Source organism: Tetrao urogallus, assembly GCF_951394365.1.
Source record: "Tetrao urogallus genome assembly, chromosome: 4".
In the NCBI taxonomy this organism is placed as follows: domain Eukaryota; kingdom Metazoa; phylum Chordata; class Aves; order Galliformes; family Phasianidae; genus Tetrao; species Tetrao urogallus.
Window position 1 is genome coordinate 62,313,274 of NC_136817.1, and position 25,981 is coordinate 62,339,254.

General features: G+C 44.9%; 1 protein-coding gene across 1 annotated transcript; it reads left to right on the top strand.

The window, feature by feature from the left end:
• Positions 1–4,124: 4,124 nt before the first annotated feature.
• On the top strand, positions 4,125–25,251 carry MFSD10 (major facilitator superfamily domain containing 10; the record flags this gene model as incomplete). Its single annotated transcript, XM_079534735.1, has 12 exons — positions 4,125–4,295; positions 6,416–6,512; positions 9,930–10,033; positions 10,972–11,130; positions 13,267–13,455; positions 17,867–17,975; positions 18,765–18,876; positions 20,222–20,330; positions 21,948–22,038; positions 23,471–23,518; positions 24,328–24,417; positions 25,145–25,251. 12 exons carry the CDS (start codon positions 4,125–4,127, stop codon positions 25,249–25,251), a joined length of 1,386 nt encoding a protein of 461 aa, XP_079390861.1.
• Positions 25,252–25,981: the final 730 nt, after the last annotated feature.

A 25,981-nucleotide genomic window follows, 5' to 3' on the forward strand; every position in this document is an offset into this window, starting at 1 on the left:
TCACATCATTTCATGTAAGCTATTGCTTTCCACCGCCAGCTTCTGCTGTATTGAGGCACTGGGGCTGCATCAAACTCAACATTAAGCTTATTGCAAAACAACTGTACTCCTGCTCCTGCTGGGCAGAGGTTGATGTCTTCAAGTATTTGGCATAGTACTAATATTCATTATGTGACATTCTGATATGCTATCTTGAATGCTATGTACAAAACTCCTTTGTTCATACTGAACTGGGTATGTGAATGCCCACATAAGCAAGAGAAGACAGCTTTCTGTTTGACCTAATTGTTAATCCTGGTGCCACATTTAGGTTAGATTTGGGTAATCTTGTCTATTGAGGAATCTGCAGTGCACTATCAGGTGTGAGGTCCCCTTTTAAGTGTTCTTAAGTATAAGCCCACATCACCAGCAGGAACACGTTTCCTTGAAGGGAACAAGAAGGTCTTTTGAAAAACATATTGCTTTATTTCCTTACATAGTTAAGATGATGAAGATGCATGTTTTCAGTACGCTTGTGCCCACATACTTGCGTTTTATTCCAGCAGGGCAGAGGCCAGGAATAGTCAGACAGCAGAACAGCTTTGGGCAGTGGCATTAATACCATATCCACATTCTGTGTGTTCTAAAACTCGGTGTTCTGAAGGAGCAGTTTGCTTTAGGAGCAGTCCCTTTAGAAATAAAAGGAACTTTGCCATTTTCTGCTGTTCAGACAGCCGGAAATCTGGGCGTACCAAAACCTGGCTAACCGCTGCTGTCTAACTGCAGCAATAGTAGAACGTCTTTCTCCTCTTGGAACAGCCGTGCTCTCGCTTCCAAAGTCGTTAACGCAAGAAGGAACTGCTGCAGCGTGAGGTAAAGATTTCAATCACAACATGCTGTCGTTAGTTGTGACTGAAGGCCGCTGTAGCGGCGCTCCTCAGCAGCTCGGCGCTCCGTTTGGGCGCTGCGGCGGCGCACGCTGAGGGGCGGCCGTTGCTCCCTCGCGGAGTCGGCACGGCACGGCGGGAGGCGGCTCCTCCTCAGGGCGCCCGGCAGCATCCCCGGCCGGAAGAGGAAGGCCGCCGGGCGCCGAAGAGAGCCGGGGAGGAGCCGCCGCCCGCAGCATCCCTAGGGACGGCTCTCGGCGGGCGGAGGAGCGGTAGGTGGCCTGGCGCGGGGCTGGCTCTGCCGGAGGGTGGGAGGGAGAGAGAGACGGAGGGCGGCCGGGCCGGGCGCGGCCTCGCCTCGGCGGCACTGCGGCTCCCGGCGGCGCTGCGGGGCACTGCGGCTCTGCCCGGGCGGCGGCCGGGACTGCGGGTCCGCGCTGAGGACGACGCGTCTCCGAAGGGCCGCCCCTTCCCCCCCCCTCGGGTTTCCTCTGCTTTTGTGCCGCTCTGGGAATTTTTTTATATACTTTTTTTTTTTTTTTTTCCCCTGGTTAAAAAAATTCCTCATTTAACCTGAGCCAGGACTTTGTTAAACACTCAGAAGAGCCTCCCCGAGGCTCGGGTGGGTTAAAGGCAGAGCTGGGCGATTTCAAGAAGGTTGGTAAAGGTGTATCAGGTGGTAGAGATATCAGGAACGTGGAACATCCAAGGAGCAAATCTCCTTCCTGCATTAAACCGTGACTCACAAAGATCAAATGTTACGGTCGAGGTGAAGTGCTTTGTTTTTGCTGACGGGATGCCGGAGCCTAATAAAATGTTTTGTGGTTTCCTGCCTAGCAAAAAAAAAAAAATTTTAAAAAAAGTAAAAAATGGAAAGATTGGAACAACAAAAGCAATGGAGCACAAAGGCAGAAAGATGGAGTGCTTTGGAGGTTGCATAAGGGAAACAGCAGCCATGTAGCCCAAACTCCATTCCCTGAAAGGTCAGTGCTGGCATCAGCAGGTTCAAGCTGCACACAAGCTGAAATGGCAGTGATTTACGTGTAAAGGATGTCGCCCTACGTAAAGAACATTGCAGTAAAGTTAAGCTTGGTGATTCAATTCTGTGAATGAACACACAAATTGTTAGGAAAAACAAGATAGACGTTGCCATAGTTAGTTAACCCATCCCTTGGCTAGGCAGACGCAGAGCCAAGGATTATGTCTAAACAAATGGCTGCTTTGGGTTCCAGAGATTCTTAAGTCATTTCGGTAAATAAGTACTACTAAATATTTGTAGTGTTGATGACATATCATTTTAAATAAAAGGATATTGCGTGAAGTTTAAAGTACCAAATTCTGACCCCAAGAAGAGACAGCCATGGCTCTACGTACTGAATGGGGGATGAGACTCAGGAGGGCAACCCTGCTGATGGAGATTTGGGAGTTTACTGTGTCCAGTTTGGCATACCACAGTATGAAAAGAACGTAGAACTGTTAGAGAGTCTCCAAAAGGGAGCTACAAAGATGGTGAATGGTCTGGAGGGGAAGACATGTGAGGAGCAACTGAAGTTGTTTGGTTTGTTCAGGCCAGAGCAGAGGAGCTGAGGGGAGGCCTGATGGCAGCTGCAGCTCCTCATAGGGAGCAGAGGGGAGCACTGAGCTCTGCTCTGTGTGACAGCGACAGGGCTGAGGGGAACGGCATGGAGCTGTGTCAGGGGAGGGCAGCTGGGGGTGAGGGAAAGGGTCTGCACTGAGGGACTGAGGGCGGTGGGCATGGAACGGGCTGCCCAGGGCAGTGGGCACAGCCCTGAGCTGCTGGAGCTCAAGGAGTGTTTGGACAGCACTCTGACGTAGGGTTTGGGTTTGGGAGGTCCTGTGTGGAGCTGGAAGGTGGGCTCCATGATCCTTGTAAGTCCCTTCCAACTTGGGATATTCTATAACTCTATGGTCTTGAACACAACCAAACTGCTCTGCTCACTAGCAGATTTAAATGTATTATGCTAACTTAAACAGATTGCATGTGGCCCCCTTCCATGGTTACCTCATGGTGTTTGAACTTTAACAACACTTCAGTGCTGGTAAATTGAATCCACAAGTAAGGAAATGTCATGAAAATATTTATAACTGAGCATAACAAAGTGTTAGATCTTTAGTTAGTATAGCAGGATGTTATATACACATTGACTTGTATGTAGAATACAGTGTGTCTTGTCTAGGATAGGATTTGTATAAAAATGTGCTCAGTGTTTTCTGTCCTGATTTATTAAAAGCAATGGGTTTATTGGTATTGAAGGACTTTCAGCTGAATTAAATAGTTTTCTTTTTTCCTCTTTTAATGTAACAAATAATCAGGGATTTTTGCAGTAGATGGGGCTTCACTGTCTTATCACTGTGATGTATGTACTGTAATGTTTTACAAACCTGCAATTCACAGTTTCGTGGTTTTTTGTATTGCTCCATGTGTTTGATGTCTGTTGAAGTGGAAGTTTTTCAGAATATGGACGGACTTTTTTATTTGTTAAATGAACGTCTGCATCCTTGTTTAGGCTTTTAACACTGTTTTGGAATGTTCTCAAAGAAAGAGTTCCTTCTGATAGTTCTGATAATTCTGTCAGGGTGAAATGCTGCCTCAGTCATTTGGTGCCCCAATTCATATCCTGTCAGTGGCCGTCAGGCAGAAATTAAGAAGAGAAGTTTTCAAAAACTGCTTGTTTCTGAAGTATCTGCTGCTGTCCAGCTGTAAGGATTTGTCCCAAGGGCAGCATTCCTGCAATAGTTTGGAAGTTTACCTTCTTTTTTTTCTTTTTTTGTTTTCAAGTGATATTATCATAGTCATTTACAGTGTACTCTGAAAGTGTAAAAAGTCTATTAGTTACTTGAATGCAGATAATCAAAATGAGAGCACCTTGTCTGTTTTAAAGCAATGCTGTGTTTAAAACATTTGGTAAAGCTTAACAAACTTTAAATGCTCCTTAGTCCTACACTATATTTGGGACGTTAATCTAAGAGAGTTCATAATCTTATTGCCTTTGTTGCTTGGTTTTCATGAGGGTAAGTTTGGTACAGAGCTAAGAACTAAGTCTAGAGAGATGAAGTCCTGTTCCCTTTGAAAACCAGGCAGTTTAATATAGCCATAACTTATGTTTATTATTATGAGATCCATAAAAAGCAAGAATGAATCAGTAAAATACTGTTATGAAAGGCCTGCAAAATGTTTTCTATCTTTCTATTAACTGGATATAAATGTAATTGTTTAGGATCAGAGCGCTTGGGAACATGGCTCTGAGAGAGAGAGAAGCCAGCAGCAGCTCTGCTGATGACAAGCAAGAGCAGAACTGCAGTCGTGTTATTACGATCGTCTTCCTGGCACTCCTCATCGACTTGTTGGGATTTGCTCTCATCTTGCCGTTGTTTCCTTCCATCCTTGATTATTACAGCCAGACTGAGGTAAGCAATAGAGGAAGGCAGCCTGCTCAAAATGTTAGGCATGAGACATTTAGGGAAGGATAGAATAAAATTCCTTTGTTTCAGGGCAACCCAAATAGCTGTAGGCAGAACAACATCCAGCACATTTAAACTGTTTGTGGAGTGATGATTTTTTATTTTTTTGTGAACTGAGGTAAGGTTGCTCTTTCTTGCTATTTCACTGAAATTAGAGATTTGTTCTGAGGGAAAATTCAGTTATTTCCTGGGGGCTGTCCTTTGTAATTACTTTATACTGGTCCTGGCTCTTCCTATTCGTTTGATTGTTGCAGTGATCTTTGTCTCATCTAAAAGATGAATGCTTTCATGTATCATAATGTGTGTTGCTTTTGAGTGCTGTTTAGTTCTGAAAACGGATATAGAAGATCTGGCTGCAGTATAAGATGCACTTGTATCTAGCTGATAAATTCGTTTGCCCCAGGCTTGTTTATCAAAACAAAGAGCCAGACACTAATGCCTAAATGCATGATGTGCTCTGTAATCGAATCATACATTATTGTATGCAAAATCCATCCCTTATCATCTGGCTGCTGAGAGCAGTGGTATCAGCAAGAAGTCCCTGAGAGGTTTTCGTAATTCATTCACCAGCAGTAGCTGAGGACTGGATTGGGTGGAGTGGATGGGCTGAGAGCTGGGCTGACGAGAACTTCCTGAAGTTCAGCAAGCGGTGCCAAGCCTGCAGCTGGGGGGAACAGCCCCAGGCACCAGGACATGCAGGGGACATCCATCTGGAAAGCAGTTCTGGTGGACACCGAGTTGAGCATGGAACAGCGCCTTGCCCTGGCTGCCAAGAAGGCTAATGGTATTCTTAGCTGCTCTAGGCAAAGCACTGCTGATGAAGAAAGATGATCCTTCTGCTCAGCTCAGTGTTGCTGAGGCTGCACCTGAGTACTGTGTCCAGCCCTGCACTCCCCCAATACAAAAGAGCCATGGACTTGCAGAAAAAGTCCAGCAGAAGCCTCCAAGATGACCACGGGAGGAACTGGCACACCTCTGCTATGAGGAAATGCTGAGAGCTGGGGTTGCTCAGCCTGGAGAAAAAGAAGCTCGGGGGATTTCATCAATGTCTATAAAGACCTGTACGTGAAGGGAGAGTGCAAAGAGGATAGAGTAAGCTTTATTCAGTGGTTCCCAGTGCCAGGACAAGAGGCAGTGGGCACAAACAGGAACACAGGAGGTTTTATCTATACATCAGAAAGTACTTCTGTGCTTCGTGGGTGGTGGAGTGCTGGTACAGGCTGCCCAGAGAAGTTGCTGGGTCACCTCTTAGGAGACTGTACTTTCTCCCACCCCCAGCATCACATACACTATTTTCAACATCTGTTCTTAGAGGAGAGATGACTACTATCTAGGAATGAAGGGCAAAAAGTCATATTGTTTCATGCTGTGCAGCTGCTCATGGCTTCCACTGTCAGGTGTTTGTTAGCAGATAAGATGAAGTTGTCAGGGGAAAATTATTTTTGCAGCCCACACCTCTATCTCACAGTCCCTTTCCAGCCGCACTCCAGCTGCAGCTGTAGGCTTTGTCTTTCCTCCTATTCTGTCTCTAACCCTAACTGTAACCACTGGGATCTTTCTCTGCTTCCAAAGTATTTCTTCTAGCCAGGATTTTCACCTTTTTTTCCAGGACCCTCTTTTCAAGCCCTCCTCCTCATATCAGCAACCATTCTTTTTCACTCCATCTCTTCTTTTCTGTGGAGCTAACACCCCTGGCTCTCCTAGTCTAGATCATCTGTACTCTATCTGTAGAGGGATAGAGTGTCTCTCGGGCTGCTTTATTAATTGAAGGATGTGGAACATGCCATTTTTAGTCTAGATTTTAGAACCAGTGGGACCGATATTTTAAAAAATTCTAATCCAGACATCTGCCCACCCAAAGACATATCCTCAGTCACCTGTTCCATGTTAGCATTCACAGTTTAAGCTATTTTTAGCCTGTGACAACAGGAAATTTTCCCTGGGAGGAGAAGGAGAGGAGGAATCATTTAACATCATGACTAGTTCACTAAGCTCTGATGCTGTCTTTGGAAATAAAGCAGAGAAACAGTCTTCCTGCTTCTATTTCCCAGCTATCTGTTTTGCAGGATGGATTCTATTTGTCATTGCAACGTGGTGTGGACTGGTTTGCAGCAATGGTTGGAATGCCTCCAGAGAGGAAATACAACAGTGTCTTGTTTGGAGGTATGGAATTAAAAAATAAAAATAAAAGTTAAAAAAAATTGCAGTACTTTCAAGTTACCTCAATGTTGTTGTGAGGAATGATGAAAAATTGACCAAAAACAAACAAACAAAAACGCACAAAAAAGTCACCACAAGTAGCATACTTGCATCTCTTGCAGTAGACTAAAAATGATTTTGTTTTTGTAAAACTAACAAAGAATTATTTGGACAGCACTTCTCTGTCATTTGGAGGCATCTAGACAGGCAGGAGGAATGGTCCAACAAGAACTTTATGAAATCCAGTGAAGACAAAATGAGGTCCTGCCCTCGGGAAGGGCTAGTCCCTGTTGTTGATATGGGCTGGGCACTGACTGGCAGGGAGCAGCCTTGCTGAAGGGTCCTCAGGGTCCAGGTGAGCAGCAAGCTGAGCCTGCAGTGTGCCCAGCAGCAAGGGCACCAACAGCAGTGGGGCAGTGTGAGCAGGAGCAGAGCCAGCAGAGGGAGAGAAATGCTCATCTCCCTCCACTCAGCACTTGTTAGTACGCATGATGTGCACTGTGTACAGTTCTTACTCCTCAGTACAAAGATGACATCCATAAACTGCAGTGAGTTCAGCAGAGGACTGTGAAGATGGAGAGGCTGAGGCAGCCTAGAACTATTGGCAGCCTTACAGTAATAATGGAAGGGTTGATGTGAAGGCTGTGAGGCTCTTTACTGAAATGCATGGTAGCTGGAGAGGCAGCAAGGCATAGGTCTGAAGGAAGAGATGTTCGGGCTGGAAATAAGGAGAAACTTTTTCACAGCGATGATGGTCAGTGGAATGAACTGCCCAGAAAGGTGTTGTGGTCTCCATCCTCAGAGGTTTTCAAACTCTGACGGGATGAACCCGTGAATGACTCAGTCTGACCTCAGAGTTGATCCTATAAGCCACTGGAGCTGACTTTTTTTCAGGTCCCTTTTAACCTGAATTATCCTAATTTGTTCTTCAGATTGCTTCAGAAATACAGGCCTTACTGTTGGACTGCTAGCTGAGAGTTAGGAGCATGCTGTGCTAGACCCTGCACGGTCACAGAAATTACTCTCCTTTCTCAACTGATTGGAAATCAGTCAGTAGGAAACACCGGAACTGGAAGCCTGTGAGTTCAAGTCCCACCTCCCCTAGGCAGCTACAGTGCAGCACTGCTTCTAGGTCTTATTAGTCCTGTTAAATGCAGCAGGGCTGCTGACTTGCATGGTCCAAAATCCTTTGCTGTCACTAAAACACTCCAAGGTGGGTGAGCTCCTACAGAGGTAGTACAGGAAACCCAGTGCTTACATTCATTCCAGTTACTGGCTTTGAATGGTAGGAAACAGTTTAATCCCTCAGAAACTGTTTTCTGTCTCCTCTGAGGCCTGGCTCCAGGCCTTCTCCTCCTCACTCCTCTTCACAATCTCAGGCTGTGTTCAAACAAGGGGCTGGAGCTCACAGTCATGTCCAACTTGCTGCCTTTCATTTTCCTTGCTGTGTCCTGCACTCCTGGGAGTGCTGTATCCCTGGGTTTGGCTCAGTGACTTTCACAGGGCAGGAGAAATCTCTCTTCTCTTTCCAGAGATGTCCACCTGACCTGACCTTTTTGTTCACTGAAGAAAATATAACGTGTAACTGGGAACATACAGATAAAATGTCTCGGAAAGGAAGTTTTTACCTCTTGATAGTATCTGTTTAGGAGAAAAGCGTTCAGGAGCTGTAATGGGCCATGATGGGAATGTCCACTAATTACCTGACAGCTGCGGGCAGTGAGAGTGGGTGCCACTTTTGATTCCATCTCTTCTGCTGGCTCTGCTGACAGCCCCTCTTAGCCATCTGATTTTCTAAACCAACAGAAGCCTTTTCTTTATCCTAGATCAGCTCTCTGCCAGATTGAGTTGAATTAGCTCACTGGAGAGCTGACCAAGGCTGCAGGAGCAGGGAAAGATGGATAGGCTTTCTAAGTTGTAGTCAGCTGCTCTTTCAGCCCATCTTTTCTGACTGCACCTTAAATGGTTATAGTGGAAAGATTCATCACGCTTTGATGTTAAGCAGAGGCAACCACGATCTTCCTGTTGCCTGGTGCAGCACAGAGCATAGAATTGGAAAGATACTTGCAAGGTTATCTTGTTTCTCCCAGTGCAGGGTATATTATGTTGTCTTTCAGCATTGCTTAGACTGCAACCTCTTCAAGGCAGAAACCTTCCTTGCTGATGTCAGGACTCTTGCCTTGACTGCCAAACTCTAACTGCCTTGACCAGCCGCCGCCTACACCTTCTGCCCAGTGACTCAGGAGCTTTATTTCAGCTCAGGCTTGGGCCCACACTTAAGCTGTATCATAGGTACAGCCTCATTTCCACTTGTTTTGCCTCAGAATGTCACCTGACAGACTCTGCTTGTGGAACCCTGCTCTGCCCAGTCCACACTGTGTGGCTAGCGAGGGTACTGCCAGTGTTGTCACCCCCAGCTCCCAGCTTGTTCCTTTGACATAGCTGGGCATTTGTGGTGCTTCTCTCCTTAACTTAAACTTAAGTTAAGGAAACTTCTCTCCTTAACTTAAACTGCCAGTGTGTGGAACTATAAGAATCTTTTAGACTTTTGAGCTGTTAGGAACTGCTCCCCCTGAGGTATTCAGTATCAATATTCTGCCTCCTTTAAGCTCTGTGGGAACAGTACTGCTCATCTCTCTCTCCTCAGTCTTTTCTAGCTTTGATAACAGGATGATCTGAGATGCGTAACCCAGTTTTTTCTTCAGAGGAAAAATTGTGACAGCAAGGCATTTATTTGCCTGCTTGTTGAGAGCGTGGTGCAAATTAATGTTATGTGAAGCTTGAGATGGCAAGAGAAAAGAGGAATTAAAGATCACAGAAGCTGGAGGCAGATTTCAAAAGACCCTTGGAGTCTGTTGGAATCACTCCTACCTCTTAGTGTGTCTCTCTAACAGCAGTGCTTATGTCTTTCTTTCCATGATAAGAAGGAAAGCTAATTATAAGTGGCAGAATCAGGTTCAAACAATCAAAAAATTCTTAAAAGAATTATGACTATTAAAGGCTGCATTATCTCTGCATTAGGAACAGAAAATATATGAAGTCAGTTCGGAAAACATTGGAAAATCTGTGTACCATTATAACCACTGAGTTTCAAACCACTCCTCCCCCATGAAGTAACCAATGACTCATCCAGCTTATCCTTGTTACTCTGGTCTGTCTGTGGATTTGCCTCCTCAGTGAAATAACGATGGAAGATCAATGTTCTGAGGGTGACTTGGTTTCAGAGAGTATGCTATTCTTTGTAGATGCTGTTCTACATTTAATTGTGTGCTTTTAATGGACATAATGGAGTCATAGGTCTGGGACAGTTGGACTTGGTATCTGAAGATGAAGGCAGCACATCTGAAGATATGCATTTTTATCTTTTATTTATTTTTGTAGGTCTGATTGGCTCAATGTTTTCCATCCTCCAGTTTTTCTCCTCTCCCCTCACTGGAGCTGTATCAGACTGCTTGGGCAGAAGGCCGGTCATCTTGATGACAGCGGTATGTGTCTCACACTGGTTTTAGTCATGTTCTTTCACTGTGCAGTTGAAGGCACTATGATCCTGTGGCTAGCACAGAAGATGGGAGCTTCAGTCTTCTAGATCTGGTGGTTGTTGACTACCTGCCAAGTCACTTGGTTACACTTCCAAAACAGATTGCTTAAACTGAAGTTCCCAGATCCATAATTGTACATAAAAGGCACCAAAATACCAGTTTCTGGGATTTTCCAAAATTCCTTACCTTTGTGTGTGAGAATCTGAATTCAGGTGTACAGTTTGCAAATGTGAGACGTAATCCCTGTATATTGAATTCCCCAAGTGCCTGAGGGCTGATCACTTCATGACCTGTTTCAGAGAGCCTGGGGTTTGTTGGTTAGGCAGTCCTATATTACTTTTCTTATGGAAATGATCATTCTTCAAGAAGTTTTCTCTCTTGCTAGTCAAAGTACAGCGCTCTAGTTACAGAAGCATGTACATACATATATGGTGGAACTTGGCAACGAGTGATATCCAAAGCCAGCTGTCCTGTAGGGCTGTGGAGACTGAACTAAAGAAGTATATGTGTTTATGATTGATTATGAAATTTAGTGGCTAGAACTCTTATTTTGAACTCAAAATTCTCTTGGGAACAAATGGAACAGCATGTACTAAAGTGGTCTTATGCCTGGACCGATTTAGCTCCATTTAGTTTTCCTTGATCTTTTTATTCTATTGGTAGTCTTACAATTATATGGAGATTTTGTGGCTTTGTTTCTACTCTTTTGTATTGCTCTCCAGGACATTGCCCTGTATCAGTATATTCATGTGTGTCTGTTGTATAGTTTTTGGATCAGCTGTTGAAAGTCAGGAAAACAAAACAAAACAAATGTTGAGCAGCAAAATGTGCAGAAACAAGATACATTTTCCTGCCCTTTGTAAGAAACCCTTTCTTACTTGCAGATGGGTTTGATAGCATCTTATGCACTATGGGCTGCATCTCGGTCTTTCGGCGTTTTTCTTCTGTCCAGAATGATAGGTGGAATAAGCAAAGGGAATGTCAGCCTCTGCACAGCTATAATTGCTGACTTGGGCTCTCCAAAAGCACGGAGCAAGGGCATGGTGAGTAACACATGTGAAATATATACTTGGCTTTATTGGTTCACTTTTAATTGATTTCAGGTGCTCAGGATGTCTTCCTCAGATGTGTGTTCATTGATCAAGTGAAAACATGACTTTAATATTATGTTGCTTTTGAAAACATGCCAGGTCACTTTGCTGGTGAGCTCTCAGCCTTTACGTGTCTATGACTTTTACCTACAAGTGAAATGCAGGTGTCCTAGACGTGGAAACAACTACAGGCCTAAGTGTTAAATCTATTACTCCTGTTGATAACTTTAATCCCGATTGTAACAGCTGAGAAAATAAAAGATCCTTCATCTCAGAATGGCCCAATTTTGGTAACAGGAGCCCAGTTACAGGACAACCCATTTTTCTAAGCTTTCTAATCTGTGGAAGTGCAGCAGAGCTGCCCAGTATGCCTCCTTTCTTCACTGGATGATGCACTGATTTTAGGATCTGGGCTCAGCGGGTGGTGGATGTGGTGTTTGGCTGACTGAGCAGCAAGTGTTACGAACATCTGCCCTTTCCTCTTCTAAACAGCAGCAGACCAGATGGAAACACCCTACAGGCTGAACTTTGGCTGTGGATTGCTAGTTAGATCTTTTATTTTATAAAAGCCTCAGGGCCCCAAACCTCTATTAACAGCTCTATAAATCACTGTGTGGCACAGCTGCTTCTTGGGAGGGGATTTCACAGTGATAGCTAATGAATTTTCCAAACTATTTATTATAATCCTGGTGAACAAAAATACATTTATGGGGAAGGACAGCCATACAGCACCAGTAAATAAAATGGGTCACATCTTATTTTTAGGGCTCGAGAGCAAGTAGTTTAGTACAGCATGGCTGACATCCATATGGCTAAACTATTTCTTCTCTTCTTTTTCAAAGCAGAGTAGGCATGTTCATTCTGCTTTTTGGAAAGAGTCCTGACTGATGCTATTCCCAAACTGTGCTGTAGCATTGCCTGAGAGGATGCTGCTTGAGGAGGCTGAAACAGAACAGGACACATGAGCATGATCTCACCTCTTTTAGTTTAGTACTACAAGTAAAGTCAAATAGACTAAAAAAAGCAAGAAAATGCTCTCGTGGGGTGGCACAAGTTTAGGTCCTGCATGTGTGAATGCATATGTCTCAGCATATCTCTTAAAAAAAGTGAGGCACATTCTGCACTGTTGTATTACACCCAGGTAGTTCTGAGAAGCCTCTCATTGTTTGCTATGTTCCTAAATACAAAAATTACCAAATCAGTTTACAAGTGATAGACATTGTGGAGCTCTTGGAGCAGGTCCAGAGGAGGGCCACTAAGATGATCAGAAGGCTGGAGCACCTTTCCTATGAAAAAAGGTTGAGGGAACTGGGATTGTTTAGCATGGGGAAGTGAAGTCTCTGGGGAGACCTCATTGTGGCCTTCCAGTACTGGAGGGGGAACGGCTGTTTACGAGGGTGGATAGTGATGGGATAAGGGGGAATGGTTTTAAACTGAGACAGGGCAGGTTTAGTTTAGATATTAGGAGGAATTTTTTTACACAAAGGCTGGTGATGCACTGTAACAGGTTGCCCAAGGAGGCTGTGGATGCCCCATCCCTGGAGGCACTGAAGGCCAGGCTGGATGTGGCTCTGGGCAGCCTGGTCTGCTGGTTGGTGACCCTGCACATAGCGGGGGGGTTGAAACTGGATGAGCATTGTGGTCCTTTTCAACCCAGGCCTTTCTATGATTCTGTGATCACTGTGTTTTCCTACCACGGTGCTATCCTTCCTTGTCCAAACAGTTTTACACTACTAAAGTTTATGCTGTGGCTGAAGGATCTGCTGGCTGAGCAGTTCCTGAGGTGAGAGTCATTCTTGCCTTTCTCAACTTTCTTTAACTCATAATCATATAAGGAATGGTATCCCTAGATATCCTTTCATCAAACTGCAGCTTCTCACTGCCACTTTGCTGCTAAGGTGAAAATAAAACGGGATATTTGGAAATAACAGCTTTTTCACATTCAGTGCTGTGCATTCCTTACATCCTCAAGGTGGTTACATTTGATGTTTACACTTCTTTAAGGCAAATAAGGGTCTAGTTTTAGAACTGAGCTAACTTAACAAACTGGGTCTATAACTGTGTCAGTGTCTGTTTGTATCTTTGCAGGCAATGATTGGTGTTGCTTTCTCCCTTGGTTTTACCCTGGGTCCCATGATTGGAGCTTATCTAGCCATGGAGACAGAAAAAGGAGAAGTCTTCTATCTCCGTTCAGCACTATTAGCACTCACGTTTGCTGCAGCTGACTTGGTTTTCATCTTCTTCCTGCTTCCAGAGACACTTCCCAAAGAAAAACGGGTAAGCAGGATTTGAGAACTGCTGAGATACTGGATGTAGTGAAGAAGGGGCTAAGCCAACATCTCAGGAATTTAGCTCATTCCTGGGACTAGCATTTAGTATTATCAAAGTGGTTGTAAGATGGTCTCTCCTCCCAGCCCAGGGCAATATGAGAAATGTTTGTAATTAGCATGAATGATTAATTGCTGGTATTGCTGTGGTCAAAAGCTAATGGGAACCTGGGAGGGAGAGAATAATTTTTAAACTATGATTGGAATGGTTCCCTGGAGAAGAATTTCAGGCAATCATAACAGTGCACACATCAGAGTCTGTGGATCTTCTTCCAGTTACCCAGTATATATTAGAATTTTTTAAAACTGTTGTCTTGTCTGTGCTTGGTAATTTTGAGCTCTGAAGTAGCAGTGACTCTTATTTCTGAGCTGTTCTGTCTTCCACAGATAAAATATCTGCGTATGCTAACATGCAGTGACTTTTTGCATTTGTGGAGCTGAACACTTGTTAGCATTATGGTTTCATATCGTGTGACTGGGTGCTGTCCAAGCTCTGTCTCTGATACAAAGTCTCTTGGAACATTCTCCTTTGGTGTGGGAGAGACTGAATTCAGCCCTTGGTATCTGAGTGAAACACTTGATTTGAGGTCTTCAGCTGGATCGATTCTTTCCTGTCATGCCTTGTTTCTAAGCAGCACTCACCCGCTGAATCATGCGTGGTCTCTCAATGGCCAAAGGAATTTGTTGTTACTAAGTGCTGTTCACAAACCTTGTCTGCAATGCTCCTGCCCAGGCAAAACTTCAGACCTTCCCTGATTGTTTGCCAGCAGGGTGTGTCTGATGTGAAGTTGTTTGCTTGTGTACCTTCCAAAGCACTGCAACTTCTGAAATTCATTAATTAATTAATGTTTTTAGAGCTCTTCCATGTGTCATCTGTTCCCCTTTCCTATTTGGCTGTTTCTAAGCATTCCAAATAAAATCCTGCTGTTGGTTTGAGCTGTACATTCTGAGCTGATGGCAACATATTTACTGTAAGGAAGTGCTGTGGAGTCACGTTCTGTAACAATTCCATCTTAGCTGAAGAGAGAAATAGCCACGGGGCCTCACCGCGTGGTTGTTGACCACTTCTCTTCCCATTTCATTATCCTCTTGAGAGTTCTACTGGTAAACCATCTGTGTTAGTCAACATGACTGAGCCATGATAAGAAAATGAATACTCTCTTCCTGCACTTCATGCAGCAGCAAGTATTAAAAGAGGAGGATTAACAGTTCCCTCTGGGATCAGGTGGCCAAATCCCAGTCATGCTAAATACAAGGTGTTTAATTGCTAAGCTGACCATGATTTGTCCTCCCACCTGGAGTGCAAGAGGAGCAGTTTTCTTACACTCTGCATGGCAAGGACAAGGCAGGCATGTTGTCTGCCTTCTGGCACTTGGCTGGACAGTGGTGGGGCAGGTGTTACTAGAGTGTCAGAATGGAGCGCACTGGAATGACATGGCTCTAAAAAGGGGGAAGTGGTAATGACAACCGGTAGGAAGTTGCATCACTGGGATCACACATCTGTTTCCTTGACTTATTCTGTGTTCTCATGATATTTGTGTTCTTCTCAGTCCTCTCTTTATAGAAGAATAATAGAACACCCCAAGCTGGAAGGAACCCACAAGGACCTTTGAGTCCAAGAGGCTCCAGAAAAGAGCAAATCTTCCTTTCATTCATGTTGGAGTTAACTTGTAAAACCAGGAAGGTGACAGGGGTCAGGGTGAGAAAGCATGAAACATCCTCCAAAGAGTTTTTGCTATCCTTCTTACTCTTTTTCCCACTATTCCTCGAGTTTTTCAGGTGAAAAGGGACCAGAGACTTACATGAGGTGGCCAGAAGAGATGGTGCCGTGACTTGCTTGATAGAAGGGTTGAATGGAAATGTGCCAAGTAGAACCTGGACCCTTTCAGAGCTTTTGTGTCATTTTAGCTAAGCGGGCTGCAAGCATTGCTGACTTGCTAAAGGGAAAGTCTTACTTTTTTCTCTGGTGTTCAGCTACTCATGTAAGAGCCACATGTAGGGCCATGCAGAATCACTAGCAAATTCAAGATAAAATAAGGGTTCTTTTCTATGCATGATAATCAGTGTCTGAGTCAAAGGTTAAGGCTGCAAGGCCCTGGCTGCATTCCTCATCTGGACCCACTGTTACTTTAGGACACAGTCCTTAATACCTCTGCAATGGAAGAAAGCAGCAAACAGACACTGTGAGAAATGCTTGCTGTTCGAGGTGCTTTGGGTGATCATGAAATAAAACTGAGCAATTCTGGAATTGCTCAGAAGTTATGAAGAAGTTATGAGCATAGAGGTTAATCACAAGGTAAGACACTGCAGATTTTGAACCTGCAAAGAATCTAAACTGTACAGCACATAACAGTCACAGCAATGGGCAGTGTGTGCTTTGTTGCTTGGGGGAGCAGAACGCTTTCATCAGTTGTAAGAAAGTTTTCATTTATCAGTGGATGAAGTCATTTCTAACTTACTGCTTTAGGGCAAAGGTAGGAGAATTACAGAAGAAGTGTATTTCTACAGAGATAAAATCAACTTTGTAGTAGCCGTATTTGTATCTGACATGACCAATCATTAAAAGACATACAAAGTGCAGATGTTTTTTAATTCTGGCAGACATTCCTGAGGAGACTTACTTGCTACTGGGTTCTGTATGCAACACTACAAACTCTGTGGTGCCAACAAATGCAGGAACTGAGGATTGTGACAAGCCAGCTTCAGGAAATCCTCTTACAGACCTCATAAAAGCATGAGGAAACTTCTTCTTGGGAGTGTCTACCCTCTGCAGTACGCACAGTGGAGGGGAAATAAATAGCCCAGTTTGCCTTATGTGGATCAGCAGCTTTATGGCTTTACATAATACCAGCCTGCTGTATTGAACTGACTGCTGTGCTCCAGAGCTATGCTGCTGGATGCTCACAAGCTCTGTCCATCAAAACAAGACAGAGGTAGAGTTAAGAGCATTTTGAAGATTGATTTGTTTACAGCCTTCTTACAGAGCAAGCCCTCAGGCTGTGCACTGAGGTGAAGTCCCCCTGATAATGCGACCTTTAGTCTCAGCCTTTGAAGGGCAGTGTTTTCTGCCTTGCCCAGCTGGGCTGAGAAGGAAGCTCATCACATAAAGCCAGTGCAGTGCTTTGGGGGTGTTCAATGCCAGCTGTGACAACTAGGGATTCTTGAGTCTCTCTTCCTGTGACTGTCATGCAAAGTGACAGCCTAAATTCTCCTATTTCAAAGGGAGATATTTCCTTAAGAATTTGCAGAGTATTTTTTCTATGTATGTGTATTTCATATTTAACAATAAAAATAAACAAAAAATTAAATTCTCAACAGATGAAAGAATAAGCATCTCCAAAATTGTTGATGAGGCACAGGAATGGCATTGCTGGGTACAAAATGAGGTTGAGCTGAGCAGTACTACAAAATAAGTTTTGTCCTGTAAGAAGCCACACAGCACTGCTGTTCAGAATCTCACTAGAAATATCTCTGAAGAATGACTCTCTAAAAGTGGTATTTTCTGTTGCTTCCCCAGGAGGTGTCACTGGCTGGCTAAAAGAACCACCAGTGCCCACACAGGCTGTCACTTGATGCACTGCTACCTGCTGTTCTCACAGCTGTAGCACGCTGCAAATCCTCACCTTCCCATGAGCGTGCAGGCAGGTGTGCCAGTATTTACCCAACATGCATTCACTGGACAGGAAGGATGTTGAGAAAAGCCACCAAATCAAGCCACCTTTGGGCTGTGGAGAATGAGCTGTTTCTGCTTTAAGATCAATAAGCACACAAATGTTATAAAGCAGTAGATGGTCACTAAGTATACAGAAAAGTTAGGCTTAGTAAGATTATCACACTGTAAGGATAATCAAAGACAAATGGAAAATGCTCACCAGTGTTGCAGGCTCACAGTAAACTCCCCAAGGAGCAATCTGCAGAAAGAGATCCTTCCTCACTGGCAGTCAGCCCTTAAATGGAGTCTTGGAGAGGTGCAGCCAGGCTCCCTTCCTGGTAGCCCAGGTGAATTGCCTTCACCTGTGCTCCCATGGCTGACTCACTGCTCGCCTCAGGTGGTCAATCAGAGGTTTGGGCCGTGATCAACAGTTCCCACACACTGCTTTTTAGGGAACTCAGGGAAAAATCTATTTTCTTTTTCCAGAGAAAGCTGCTAGCAGTGCTTTGCCTTCTGGTTATAGTGCTGGAGACCATTCTGTGTTCAGAAAGTCTGGGATGTTACTGCGTGTCACTCAGATTTCAATAGCAGTTGCATTGTTTCATTTCAGGTAGTTTATTTATATATCAAAGCACTTTTGAATGTTCCTGTCAATTCCTTGCGGCAGTAAGTGCATCAGTTTTTGAAATAAACTTCTTTCTTTGACCAGGTCTCCTCTGTGACAACTGGGTTTCAGGCAGCAGCTGACCTGCTCAGTCCTTTGGCTTTATTTCGGTTCTCTGCAGTCACCCAAGGAAAGGAGGCCCCTTCAGATCAGAGTAAGCATTAGCTGGCTGTTTGTGTTGGATTGGATGACTTTTTGTATGTGGAGATGGTTTCTGTTCAGAGACTTTAGTCATGCCGTTTTGGAAGCAGCACTTCGTTAACTGTTCTACAACTCGCTCTCTTGATTTATGTGCTCAGCCTGGTTTTAGAGATCAGTGTTTTGAGGGCATCTGACTTGCTGCTCCCTTGTCCTTCAGGCAGGGGCTAGCTGGGGTAGGCTGCAGTAAGTGAAGGGCTTTAAAAAGACAGAGGTATGAGTAATGGGCATTTGAGTACACTGGTCTGAGCTGCAAAGCGGGAAACTTCAGCCAGATTTTTCTTATTTCAGAGTATGGAGATGTGGGTTTAAGCTGGACATTTCCGTTCATTGAATTATTTAAACCATAAAAAATAAATCAGCATTTGTTAGGTACACCTGGCACATTGGCTCTGCTTTAGCCAATCTTGTCTTGAAAGCAGCATTCAGGTGTTAGACTGCTCGCAGATATTGGTTAAGAAGAAATACATCAGGGGATGTATAGCAGCACAAATGTGAGGCAGAGGAACCGGACTGGGTGAGTGAGAGCACTGTGACACAGGGAGAGATCAGGTTTTTTGGCCCTCACAAGAGGGGAGGAAATGTGCAGAAACCATTTTGTGGCATATCTTGAATGGATGTTTAAAGTGAAGATCCTTTTCCTTGTACAGTTATTAAACGTTACTCCACTATTGCTGTTATATTTCCAAGCAGTGCCTGAACAATACCACCATAACTTTTTCTGGGGGGTGTTTTCTTTATTTAGATCTTCAGAACCTCAAAATCTTGGGCCTGGCTTACTTCCTGTACCTCTTCCTGTTTTCTGGATTGGAGTATACACTGAGTTTTCTTACTCACCAGCGATTCCAGTTCAGCAGGTATAGTATGCATAAGAGATAAATGTTGTTTATTTTATTTAAGATATTTTCCAAGATCTTAATTTAAAGTCTTTTATTTTCAAGTGAGACACTGAGGTTAGTAATAGGCAAAAAGCACTCACTGCGTTCAGTTCCACTTGGGCTCTGCAGGAAGAATTTAAGAAAAAATAGGTATGCTATTTATCACAACAGGAAATACTCTTTGAATTCATAACTTCTAGGACCTAAAAAGAAAGTCAATACACAAGATTAAATTAAAGCTCCTGAATTAGCTACAGCTGGGGGAATGTACTAATTGATTTGCATAGAAGCTTTTCTCTTCCTCCCCAGAAGAGTTCTTCAGTATCAGAGCACAAGAAGGCCAAGGATGAAGGGATAACTATTGACCTATGCTGCTCATCTGAGTCCTGTGTTGCATATGGCGTTTGATTGCCTTTAGTCAGACACTAGAGAAGAAAGAGAACAGAATCCACTAAAAGAAGCTCAGCTTGAAATACTTTTCCTGCCAGCTCATAGGACGATTTCCAGCCAGGAACCTGATCTTACAGCTTGATTCCTCATGTTTGTCCTCATGTTTGAGTAATTCTCAGGATTTTGTTTCATCTCTCCACGTCTGTCTTTCATTACAGTTTGTGGCTTAACGAATGTGTGTGCAGCAGGGAAAGGTCTTCTAGTGTGCTAAGCCTGCATCTGCACAGTTCTTTCAGCATAGACACACAGTGTGATACAGAGCTTAATGCTGACTGTACAGGCTGTGTGACAGACAAGCTTGTTATAGAGGCGAGAACTTCCAGCTGTGAATATCCACGTGGTCAGGTAGCTAAGAGAGGTGAAACTGGAAGAATGACCTGAGGGTGGAGGGAGTGCTAATGCACACCTCCCAGAGTGATCCACGATCAGCACTGTGCCAGTGCCCATCCTGTGCCTTGATCCTCAGTCGATCTCTACATGAGCAGTGACAGCAGTTGTGAGAAAGCAAAGTGCTCACTGCTCAGAAGCCAACAGCTCAGTGCGTACAGCAGGGGCTGCCATGGCACAGGGTGAGGGTTGGCTCTTTGTGTGCCACCCTAGTAACAGATCAGCTCCATCGTTGTACTCCAAGAGAGCACTGCAGTACTTGCTGGCAGCCATCCCATCTCCACATAAGATCTCAGCTGTTACCTTCTTTCTGTTTTCCAGCCATGGAAATTAACATCAGCTGTAGTAAGAAGCTGTGCACTGCCCGTGTGAACACCTAAAAGCATTTTCTCTCTCACCTTCAGGAGAGGGTCAGCACTGCACCTGCCAATCCCAGGGTGGAATTCTGTATGCATGACTGTGTCAACTGTTTTTGCCTCCCTTCCAGTATGCAGCAGGGCAAGATGTTTTTCTTTATTGGAATAACAATGGCTGTGATCCAGGGAGGCTATGCTCGCCGAATAAAGCCAGGAAATGAAATCAGAGCCGTAAAAAGGGTAAATATATATGTCAATATTTTCTTTCTTTTCACTCACAAATCTGATGCATCCATTTTCAGTCTAAAGAGCAACGAGAGATGGTTGGAGGCTATAGCTGTGCTCGTCTGATCAAAAGAAATCTATCTGTTTTCATTGAAATGACTTCTAGATGTGAATGATAAGCAGCTATTGCTCTAACTGAACTTGGGAATCTCAGAGGTGTTTCTTAGCATATCAGCTATGCTATGACTGAAACTTCGTGGATAGCTGCAGTAGGAAATGTGAACAGTGTCTGTGCAAGTTGAGTAAAATGCTGCGAAGGTTATGCTTTGTTTCAAAGTTTTCTCTTACATTGTAGACACTGAAACTACTAAAGCAGCTTCATGGCTGATCTGTCATGCCTTTCTGGTTTTTCTTGAAAGCTCTTTCAGCTTATGAAACCACCCTCATCCTGCTCCCTGGCGGGCAAAACATAGGATATGCCCGTTGTGTCGTAGAGGAAACATTTCCCTGTGAAAGAAAGCTGGCACAGCCCTGCTAGCACCACTTTCTCCTCTGCATCCGCTTCCTCTACGCTCTCTGTCACCCCGCTGTGTTTGCTGCCACTGTACTGCAGTTTATGCAAGCCGAGGCTCACCCTGCTCATTTCAGTACTCCTTCCTTCCTCTTCCCTGCACAGAGGGGTGTGGGTACCTTGCTGAGATCAGTTAGCTCAGCTGGCCAATGGCTGTTTGTAAACACACGTGCACTGTGCAGGACCTGCTGGCCCCTGGATGCTCATCCTGCAGGTGCATGTGGCTTGAGCAGCTCGTATGGGAGCTCCTCCTTTTGCTGTAGTAATTCTGGTGATTCCTTTACGAGCCTGTACTGTATGGCTTATGCGTCTTCTCTTGGCACAGCAGTTACAAGAGGCTTTAAAACTGAGTTATCAAAACGAGACATTCAGCCAGAGTGGAATTACAACATTCAGTTGTGACACGTGCAGCAGCCTTTAGCTCTCATAGGAAAAAAAACAGATCAGTTACGTATATGAGGCAGGGGAGCTGGAGTTGTTTCTTGGAAGAGAGAAATGATGTTGGTTTCTCCTGTAGCGAATCCATTTCAAATGCCATTCCCCTCATTTTTTCTTCTTGGCTCCATAAGTACGGACTCCAAAAGCTCAAGGGCAGGATGTGGTCCTTCGAGCCAGCCAGCTCTGCTGAGAAAAAACTGAGGAGCTGTAGTCCTATTGCTTGCAAGCTTCTTCATGTCTTGGTTTAGCTCAGGAGGTAAAGAGTTGAAGTGAGATTTCTGGACTGTTCGACTCAGCATGAGGAGGGGGAAAAAAGTAAATCATGCGAAAGAAGTGCCCGATCCGATTTTTTTCAATTGCAGAAAATCAGTCATGGGCTGTAACTACAGCCTGCCTGAAGGGGTGACTTCAGCACATGGATTGTCTGCAGTGTGATAGGGAGATAACTGAGAGGTGAACTGTGTGGCCATCCAGCTAAATTTAAAATGTCCATTCAGGAAGAAAGGGCTTTCTGCTTCTGGTCGAAGTGTAAGGCATCAGCAGAAGAGACGTGGCAGCACAGCTGGGGTTAGGCTGTGATAAGGATGGCTTACATGTAACGCTGTGACTCCTCCATTCTGCAGGCCATTTTGTTGTTGATTCCAGCATTCCTGTTAATTGGATGGGCTGCAAATGTGACCCTGCTGAGCGCTGGACTGTTGCTGTACTCGTTTGGTGAGCTATTCAAAAGCACAAGGAATTTTTTCTGCACATTAAAAAAAAAAAAAGCTGCATGTCTTATTTCAACCTATGTAACAGAAGCTGATGTTCCTGTTTATTAAATCTAGAAGGAATAGTGTCTGTTGTTTTCTGACGCTGTTTGTATCCAAGGAAGTTGCCATGGTGACGGCTGAACGCATCCCCAGTGCTCCTGCTGTCCCATCTCACTGTGGGGCTCTTGAGGTTTTTTTTCCTTCTCTTTCAGCAGATCTTAGAAGAAAAATATTCACTGAATGCTCATCTCAGGAAAAGCATCGAGAGAGCATTTCTTTATGTTTTCCATTATTCAGGGAAACAGCTACAAATCATTTGGGTTTATCTGTGATGGAGCATTGCTGAAGTGCGTATCTGGGAAAAAAAAGAATAAAAAAGAGAGACATGAGATATTCCCAGTACTGGCAACTATTGCTAAGCAGCTTCAAATAAGACTAATTATGAAAGAGGAGGACAGACTCATCTTCTGCACAATACAGCTTGATTTAAGAGTAAACAATCACAAAATGCATCTCCTTAGTGCCTTACTTGTGTAGGAGCAGCTGTGTGTTGGACAGGCTTCAAGATCTAGATCTTTTCTACAGTTCACCTTGATTTTGACAGCCTCAGTGAGAGCTGGTATTCATTCTGTGTGACTGTGCTTCTATGTTAAAAGCCTGGTCCTCCAAGCTATACGCCTGGGTGCAACATACCAGCTCAGCCATCCAGAAAGAGCCTCTTCTTCCCCTCTCTCCCTCCCCTGCCCCAGGAGTTACAGCAACACGTTTATCCTTCTGCTCTCCAGTTGTCCTTTCCTTCCCAGAAACGATTCAGCTTTGTATGCTGAAAGCATTTCCCTCTTGGCAGAGAAGGTCCCTGTTTCAGTAAGAGGGCAGTGCTGGCCGCACAGCTCTTGGCTTTTGTTAAAATGTTGTAACCTCTTCTAGTTGGACTTAACTCTTATTTCCCAAGGCAGCAGGTGGCTGCGGCTCTCATCCATGACTGAAGCCTTAAGCACGGCGCAGGGCCGTTCTGCTTACAGGCACCTCACAGTCTGTTGGAAACGTGAGCGATTCCTTCTCCCCGCTGCCCCGAAAGGTCTGCAGCGATTTGGAATCGTCCCAGTTAGCTGCTCTGACCTGGCCGCCCCTTTCCCAGGGGCTGCTGGAATGGAGCACTAATGGGAAACACCTGCGCAGTGCGTTCCTGGCTCTGGGCTCTTCCTGCAGGTTGGCTTTGAGGGGGTGTTTTCATTACTGAACGGGATTAAACCTTATGATTCATTGTTGGTACAATGCCTCAGAGCTCAGCATTTTTCTCTGCAGTAGTAACGAGTTTGCACCACATGTTTGTCACTGCTGCTGGTAACTGAACTCTGCTGTTCACTGACAGTCTGTTTTGTGGATTTTTCCAGCTGCTGCCATTGTTATCCCGTGTTTGTCTGCAGTGGTTTCAGGCTACGGTGAGTGCTCGTTCTGGGGGGCAGCCCTCAGTCACTTAATTCAACTTTCTGCACAATGGGCTCAAATGAGGAACTGACCTCAAGTTTTGAGACGCAGCAGCAGGAACTCAGGTCCCTGTTACACCTCTGGTACAAAAACGCTGGCCGAGTGACTCAGGCAGCTTGGCTGAAGTGTCCCCCTCCTCCCAGCTGCAGTTATGAAGAGGGAAATCATTCCTCCTTCATTCCTTCTTCATTCCTCAGAGAAGATGGGGATGTGTGGTAGTGGTTGCTTCGTTACCTCACAAAGCAGACGTAGCTGTGTTGGCAGCTGTAGAAGACAGCTCTTTAGCTTTGGTTCATAAGCAAGGTTGCCACACTGCAGTGCTGGCTGAGGGGAAAAGTAAGGTGATGGGATTTCCTATACCTGCACTGCCTCAGCAATTCCAGAACTGCTTTGAAATCTAGAGAAGCAAATGTAGCTTTTCTAGATAGAGTAAAGCTTTTTGTTGGTTTTGGAGTGTGGGCTTGGTTTTTTTGGTCTGTTCGGTTTCTGGGGTATTTTCTGTGAGCAGGGAGTCACAAGGTGGCCGTGGACAAGCACGCTTGACAAGTCCTGGTGTTTTGTTTTAATGAATGTTTACCTTAGGTGAGAATGAAAAGCACGGCTCAGGCAGTAAGTGTGAAATGAAAGGAAGAACAACGGCATGTGGGAAATAAGTCCAAAAGAAGCAGGCCCCAAGAGCTAGAGCAGTACCCTGCCCTTCACGCTGTCCTTGCCCCAAGCAAATCAAAGCTCCAGGCTGACTGATGGCTCTCTGCTTGTCCAGGTTCTGCCAGCCAAAAAGGAAGAGTCATGGGGATCCTGAGGAGCCTGGGGGCCCTTGCGAGGGCGCTGGGACCTGTCCTGTCAGCCACGGGTGAGTGGGGCTGTGTGCTCCAGCCAACACACAATGGCACTGTAGGTGCCAGCAGCCCGGCTGGGGAAGAAGGAAATGGGGAACCACAACCCCTGTTCCATGCAGCGTGTCCCAGCCTCAACTCTGAGCTCAGTTAAACGTGAGAGAGGTTGGAGCCACTTTCCTGACCATGGGGACAAACAGCCGCCCTGCGGTGCAGGCAGTGAACTTCTGGAAGGGAAGGGACAAACTTCAGACTACAGCAAAGCCAAGATGGCAGAACAACTGCAGGGCACAGCACGTGTAGTGCCCTTTCCTCCAACCCCAAGCATTAGATCTATGCACATCTCATTGGAGCAGATCAGTAGCAACAGCATGAGACACTCAGGAGCAGCAGACAGCTCTGACCAGGAGCAGCTGAGGAGCATGTGCTAGGGACAGTTAGAGCTGCCCAGTGACTGAAGCGGGTAAGTGAACAGGAACTTCCCCTATTTCTATACCAAATGAAAACACCCTATTTAAAATAGGTGTTTTTTATCGTGTTGTTTTGTATTGGAAGAGAACTATTGCCAGCAATACTATTAGCCACCTCCTGTTTATAACGTGCAAGCAAGAGCATGCATTAAGGATTGAGTGGTCATGGCTGTACTGGCACCTGTGTTCTCCATTTTATCAGCAGCTCTGAGTGCTGTTCACATATGTGCATGGACAGTTATGCTAAATATAACAAAATCTGTTTCCTTTTCAGTTTACTGGCTGGCAGGGGCAGAGAGTTGCTTCACCATCTGTGGAGCTTTTTTCCTCATCCCCTTCATTTTACTCGGTTCTATCAAACAGCAGACAAAGGAGGAGTAGGCAAAGGCAAGAAGAAACCAGAGCTATCACCAGTTTCCAAGGACCTCCCCACCACCCGATTCTCACCACCTGAGTCCACTGACCAAACTGGGAGAAGAGGATGTTGTGGAAAGCAAGGTGCAACGACCACATGCAGTAACAGCGGGCTGCAGATCTCTTATGACCTCCACAAACACTTCAGCTGACAGCCTCACAACTGCCTTGACCAGTTTTGAAAATGAAACCAAAAAAAAGAAAACAAAACATGCTGCAGTTTAGTAAAATATGAAGACCATCAGATGAGGCTTGGCAAGCTGAGACCGGCCTTACGGCAGCGCTGCTGCACACCATGCCCCAAAACGACAGCTGGACATCAAGTGCTGCTGCCACCACACTGCAGCCCATAAGGAGCTGCTCTCTGCACATCTCCTTTGCCATCAGCACAAGCCTGGTGAACCCCACTGCCCAAAGCCTCCACAGAGAGGATTCTTCTGCCTCCAGCTAGCAGAGAACAAATGTACAGGAGCTGTCTGACAGACACAGGACGCTGCACTGCCAGTGATGAGAGCCGCACAAGTTATCTGTGAGTGGAGCTGGTAAGAGCCGTATCAACTGCCTTAAAACCTGACAACCAAAAAGAAGAGCAAGCAGCACGCTCCAGGCTTCCTAAGCCTGACTGGTACTTTGGTCTTCAATGGATTGTTTTTACTACACTTAAAATTAAATTGAGCTGTTTTATATTTCTGGTACT